This window comes from Andrographis paniculata, unplaced genomic scaffold, assembly GCF_009805555.1.
Source record: "Andrographis paniculata isolate CXL003 unplaced genomic scaffold, ASM980555v1 Contig5END, whole genome shotgun sequence".
NCBI lineage: Eukaryota > Viridiplantae > Streptophyta > Magnoliopsida > Lamiales > Acanthaceae > Andrographis > Andrographis paniculata.
The window spans coordinates 1,521,737-1,527,881 of NW_026137595.1; the positions used below are offsets into that span (position 1 = coordinate 1,521,737).

At 33.3% G+C, this 6,145-nt stretch overlaps 1 protein-coding gene across 2 annotated transcripts; it reads left to right on the forward strand.

The window, feature by feature from the left end:
* The first annotated feature begins 488 nt into the window (after positions 1 to 488).
* LOC127258986 (BRCA1-associated RING domain protein 1) lies at positions 489 to 4,835 on the forward strand. Of its 2 annotated transcripts, none has more exons than XM_051286095.1 (13): positions 489 to 620; positions 732 to 785; positions 912 to 982; positions 1,082 to 1,177; positions 1,280 to 1,524; positions 1,863 to 2,180; positions 2,264 to 2,364; positions 2,833 to 3,019; positions 3,133 to 3,242; positions 3,672 to 3,777; positions 3,903 to 4,068; positions 4,178 to 4,296; positions 4,394 to 4,835. In XM_051286095.1, exons 1-13 carry the CDS (start codon positions 532 to 534, stop codon positions 4,733 to 4,735), a joined length of 2,004 nt encoding a protein of 667 aa, XP_051142052.1. In that variant the 5' UTR covers positions 489 to 531; the 3' UTR covers positions 4,736 to 4,835. The 2 variants fall into 2 exon arrangements, with proteins under 2 accessions (XP_051142052.1, XP_051142054.1); XM_051286097.1 differs by having other exon boundaries at positions 3,687 to 3,777.
* The last annotated feature ends 1,310 nt before the right edge of the window (positions 4,836 to 6,145 follow it).

Sequence of the window (6,145 nt, forward strand, 5' to 3'; positions counted from 1 at the left end):
ACTTAAATTTTTACCATATATATATATATATTAAAATTTAAAAAATTCAAAATATTTAATATTAAAAGAGATTGTTAATAAATAATACTACTATCTAAAAAATTTAAAATATCTGTATAAAGTGAATTTATCTATTACTCTTACTGATTCAATGTATATTAAAAATATTTAAATTTTAAAATTTTAAAAAGTAAATAATAATAATAACTAATTTTCTTATATTAAAAATATAAAAAAATAATATATATATATATTTTTTTTATAAAAAATAGTAATAAAAAGCATTTGTTATTGTAAAAAAACAAAAATAGTTTAACATAAAGTATTAAATTGAATGAAATATAAACAACCGCGGCGGCGCCATAAATTTTAAAAAAAAACCCGCCCAGAAGGAAGGTGGCGCCATTTTCGAAAGTGCGCCGCTTTCTCCAAATCCAAATATAAATAGTAAAGCTGCACATAAGTGAAACGCAACGAAGCAAATTCATTACATTTACGCCCAAGAAGGAAAACACAGAAGCCAGATTCACGATGTCGAACGCACGCAACGCTGCTAGGTTGTTGAATCCATGCGTTTTTCATCTCCAGAAGCTCGGAATCGAGCTCAAATGCCCCAGCTGGTAAGATCTCAGGCCAGATCCTTTCATCCTGCCTTTTTTTTTCCTTTGTTTTGGATTAGATGCATGTTTCGCAAGGACTGTTGTTATTTCTGGTTTTCGTAAATCTTTCAGCCTGAACTTGCTAAACAAGCCAATGCTGCTTCCCTGTAATCACATCCTTTGCGAGTGAGTTCAACTCAATTTTTTTTTTCCTGATTCGTTTGAATTATTAATCGTTGATACGTGCGTCTTTCTCATCTTCATGGCTTCGTGTCTGAGTTTCCTGTGTTCTGAATATTTCATTAAACGCAGTTCTTGTGTCCCGAAATCTTCCAAACGTAGCACCCCGTGTCCGGCATGCCTGCAGCATTTTACAGATCGAGGTAATATAATCGACTATCTATCTATATAAATAATAATACCATTTTTTTTTTCCATCTAAATTGTTCGCATTTAAATGGAGATTTTCTCTCGTGTTGCAGAAATTAGATCTGCTTCTTACCTTGAGAACGTTGTTGGTATTTACAAAAGTCTGGATACTACCTTCAACGCTACCATCTTGCCACTTTTATCTACTTGTAAGTGCTAAAGAAACAAACGGGAAAACATAGATTTTTAGTCCATGTTTGTATAAGTTTTCAGAAATTCATCATATATGTTCTACTTATTTGTTGTGACAGGCACTGGAACTTGGATGTCAATGTCAACATCTCCTCATCAGTTGTGGAAGCCATCCAATGAAATGGCAATTGGTGGGAAAAATAATCACGTTGATGCTTCACCAGTCAGTGGTGCTAAGTTTAATAAGTCCCCTCAATTTGAAGAATTGGATGTGAAGCATGCTTCAGAAACATCACCTGGCAGTTCTCCTTCTGTTGCTGACACAGCAATTGCAGGCCACAGCGATCCTGACACTGGAAATAGGGTAAGATTGTGGGCTGTTTTTCCTAAAATTTAGAAGTGTGAACTTTTTTGTTATTATTGAAAATAAGTTGGTTCCGTTGCTTGTAATGTTGCTTCAGTTGAACACTATTACAATTAATGAGATAATTACTACCTTACAAATTAAAATTTGGTTGATTTACCATGGCATAAATAGAATTGCATGTGCATAGATGAATTTGCTAGCTTATATTTAGGTGTTTGATTATACTATGTCTGTAAATGAGCTTTTATATATATATTTTAATGACCTTTGGTGAAATCTGCTGAATTCAGTTGACCTCATATGATTCATTTAAGTTTGCATATTAACAACTGCAGAGTACAGAAAAGCAAGGAGCTGTGAAATCTGCTGGGGGCAACTCTGCTCACACTGCAGTTGAAGTGGATGATAGCAGCACATTTAACACAAGGGAACCTAAGAGGCAAAAAAAGTTGTCTTATGGGCCATCCAATGTGGTTTTGCAAAGCCATGAATGCAAGCCACAACTAGTTTTACATTCTGATGAAGCTGCTGTTTCATGTGAAGAGTACAGACACAAGGAGGATGTTTCTACGGCTTCAAAATTAATACCTTGTGATGCATCTTATCCTGATGGAAATGTTTGCGCATTTTGTTGCTCTTCTAAGACAACAGAAGTAAGTCTCTGCTGAATTTGTCTAACTTCTTTTACTTGCATTCAACTGTTGCTATTTACCTAAATTTTAATCTTCTTTTACAGGAAACTGGACAATTATTGCACTATGCAAATGGCAAGGCAGTAACACAGGATGAAATTGCTTTTTCCACTGCCATTCCTGTCCACATTAAATGCATAGAATGGTAAGATATTTCATATTTGTATAGTAATTGCCACTCCAACAAAAGGAAACAAAAGAATTTCAAAATCTTTACGTGGTTGAAGTAGTTATTTATGTTCATAGATATGTTTCATTATAAATAGGCTCAAGACCAAGTTTACATTGCAATTCTGAAAAGGGTTTTGTTGTCTATTTGTTTCAAAACACTAGATTTGTCATACAGAATTACATTTCTAGTTGAGTTTGAACTTTCAATGGCTACTTCCATTTAATTGATACATGTGGAACAAATGCAAATAATGCTTATAAATTCAAAACACTAGATTTGCCATACAGATTTTGATTTCTAGTTGAGTTTGAAGTTTCTATAACTTGTTTCATTTAATTGATACATGCGGAACAAATGCAAGTAATGCTTTATAAGTAGCTTATAAATTATAACTGCACTTTGATGGACTAATATGTGAAACTCATGGTTATTCGATTGCAGGACTCCTCAAGTTTATTTTTCAGGAGAAATGATTATGAACTTGGAGTCTGAATTGGCAAGAGCCTCCAAGCTTAAATGCAGCAGTTGTGGGTTAAAGGGGGCAGCACTTGGTTGCTTCGCAAAGTCCTGCAGGAGAACTTACCACATGCCCTGTGCCATGGAAATTGCAGGCTGCAGATGGGATTGTGTGAGTTTCCCAAATTATTCGTACCTTTCCTCCTTTACTAGTATCGTTTATTTTCAGTTCATTCATTCAAGCTTACTCCAATATTTTTCTGACTACATTTATTTGATATGCAGGAGGATTTTTTAATGCTGTGCCCATCTCACAAGTCTATTAAGTTTCCAAGTGAGAAATCAAAGTCTAGAAACCATCATAATGGTGAAAAGTGTTCCTTGTCCACTCAAGGGTATGTTAGAATGTTGCTTGCCATTACATTTCTATTTTCTGTCATTTGCATGCATAATAGAATTATTTTCCCTTTTCATATTTCCCTTTTAATTCCTTTTTTTCAGCCATAACTATCTATTACAGTAAATTTTGTGATTTCTCAGAACTTTCTTTAGTTGCTGCAATAAGTTGTGCTACTCAATATGTGATTCCGTGTTTAGATTTAGATTTAAATTTATAATCTAGATAGACTCCTATCTTGATATAGTTAGGATTATTATTATAAAACATTAGATTTTGTTTGTTAGATAGATTATTAGATTATCTGCTGAAAGTATGATAATGTCTATAAAAATTGATCTAGCCATCACTTTGTTACACATTAAAATTTGCAAACATGAACTGAAGAAAAGATATTGAGCCTGGTGCTTATTGGAAACAATATTAGTTGTCTTGAATGCAGTGCCTCTATACAACCAAGTTTTTGGGCAAGCTCCCCCAATGGGCGTTGTAATTGGGTTTTCTGTGGTTCTGCTCTGTCTCCACAAGACAAGGTTTGGTTCTGTCTCTATATATCACTACATCAGTAGTTTTTCAATGTCTTATTTAGCTGCTGTTATTTGGTAAATCTTCAATGTATATGAAGAAATTGATTTCATATTCTGAACTCTGCCCTCAGTCTGTTATGATCAAATTTGCTAAACTTTGCGGCGCCACCGTGTTCAAGTCTTGGAATCGTCATGTTACACATGTGATTGCTGCCACCGATTCAAATGGTGCTTGCAGTAGAACCCTGAAAGTTCTCATGGCAATCTTGAATGGGAGATGGGTCCTCACAATGGATTGTAAGTTTCACATTTTCAACTTTTTTAAATGGTCTTTGTTCACAAAGTGACTTATCAAAATAAGTTACAACATTTATCTTTATAACTATGGAGATGTATCTTTTCATAGGGATAAAAGCTTGCATTGAAGCACATGCTCCTGTCGACGAAGAGCCTTATGAAGTCAATATGGATAATCATGGTCTTCGCGATGGCCCCAAACTCGGCAGATTAAGATCTTCAAACAATGTAAGGAAACATATTTTTCATATGAATCCGAGACTTGTTATGACATATTTTCTTCGAATTCTTTCAAAGTTCATTTCTTGCCTCTCTTATTATGCAGGCTCCAAAGCTTTTCGAAGGCATGGGCTTTTATTTTAATGGAGATTTCATTCCATCCTTCAAGAATGATCTCTTAAATTTAGTGACTGATGGTGGGGGGACTGTCATTGAGAATATGGAGAAGATAATGACAGAAGAGCTCGATTCGCCAATGGCGACAACTTTCGTCGTTTATAATTATGATAGCTCGCAAGGATCATTGCCGGAAGCAAGTTCTTTTGCATCCATGGGATTAGCAGAAGCAGAAAGAATTGCCAGAAATTTTGATGCTGTGGTTATTCCCCATACATGGATCTTAGAATCTATAGCTTCTTGCAGTGTGTTGGCTCCCCATCTTCCATAGTCATGATCCACATGCTGTTTGTTCTTCTAATGTAGTCACAGGAAAGGGTCAATTTATTGATGTACTTCCATTTTAGATATTTGAATGATGAAAAATATACATACATATATATATATATATCATACTCTTTGGTTACTTTGTTATTATTGAATTTATTATTTTAAAAAAGGATATAGAAGAAATTTAACTGTAAAGTTTCTTAAAAGATGTAACTTTTGAATTTAAATTTTAATAGGTTTATTTTGAAGAAAATACTTTATATATGAGTGTTAACACTCATAGAGTCATAATCAAAGAAAACAAGGGTATGTTTGCTTAGAGGAGTTTGGGAAAAGTTGACTTTGAGTTTGGTTTTTATTTGAATTTTTGGATGAGTTTGGATATTCTTGTTTTTTTTGTATTTGGGTTTGGTTGGGGTTTGGGGAGTTTTGATGTGTATTGATTTGATGGATAATAAATACAATAATATAAATATGTATTAAATTTAATTGATAAAATTTATATTATATGATTTAATTATTAATTTATATTATACCCAATATATATATATTTAAATTTTTATTTATTTGTATTATAAAAAATTTTATTCTATAATAAAATGACATATATATTGTATATATATTTTTCATTTAATTGTAATAAATATTAAATACCATTTTAATTAAAAAAAAAAAGGAAAAAAAAAAGAAAAAAAAGAAAAACAAAAACAGAGATTTGGCCCCATTTTACTGTGCAGAGAAATATACCCCAAGTGTTTATTTGGAGGATTTTTTAAAATTTATTATTTATTTATTTTTTAAAAATATTAAATTAAACACTTATTTATATTATTATGTTATTATTTTAATTCAAAATTTCTATTATTTAAATCTTAATGTTATGAGAAAACGAGAAAGAAAGCAAATAAAGAACACAGAGGTTTTACGTGGTTCGATGACGGTGTGTCAACCTACGTCCACGGGCAGGAACCGGAGAGATTTTATTATACTGATTCAGAGATTTACAATGTGTCATCCGACTAAGAACCATAGTTGTCTATTTATAAGCACCCCAAAACACCCTAAACCCTAAGCCTATTTGTTATTAATTAGGATAAGCCCAAAAGGAACCCTGCCAATTGAAACAGCACTTTCGCTTTGGTTTAGGGTCGGGTAGACCGCTAAATCCAAGTCACGTTTCAACAATCTCCACCTTGACTTGGAGTTTCTCCAACCGCCAAATGTTCGTCAGTATCTCTCAGTCGTCTCCTTCCTGCCAGATGCCCCGAGAGGGCTTTACCTCCTACGAATATTCACCAAGTTCAAGCAGTGCTCAAACTTCTCCGTCGGTAGCGCCTTTGTCAACATATCAGTTGGATTGTGTTCTGTAGCTATTTTCTGAATAGAAAACTTGTCTTCCTCCAGAACATCA

Excerpts from the sequence above, each read along its gene's own strand:
- LOC127258986 (XM_051286095.1), top strand. The coding sequence starts at position 532 with ATGTCGAACGCACGCAACGCTGCTAGGTTGTTGAATCCATGCGTTTTT. Across the intron at positions 1,525-1,862 it reads ATCCTGACACTGGAAATAGG|AGTACAGAAAAGCAAGGAGC; the intron begins GTAAGATTGTGG and ends TAACAACTGCAG. Across the intron at positions 2,181-2,263 it reads GCTCTTCTAAGACAACAGAA|GAAACTGGACAATTATTGCA; the intron begins GTAAGTCTCTGC and ends CTTCTTTTACAG.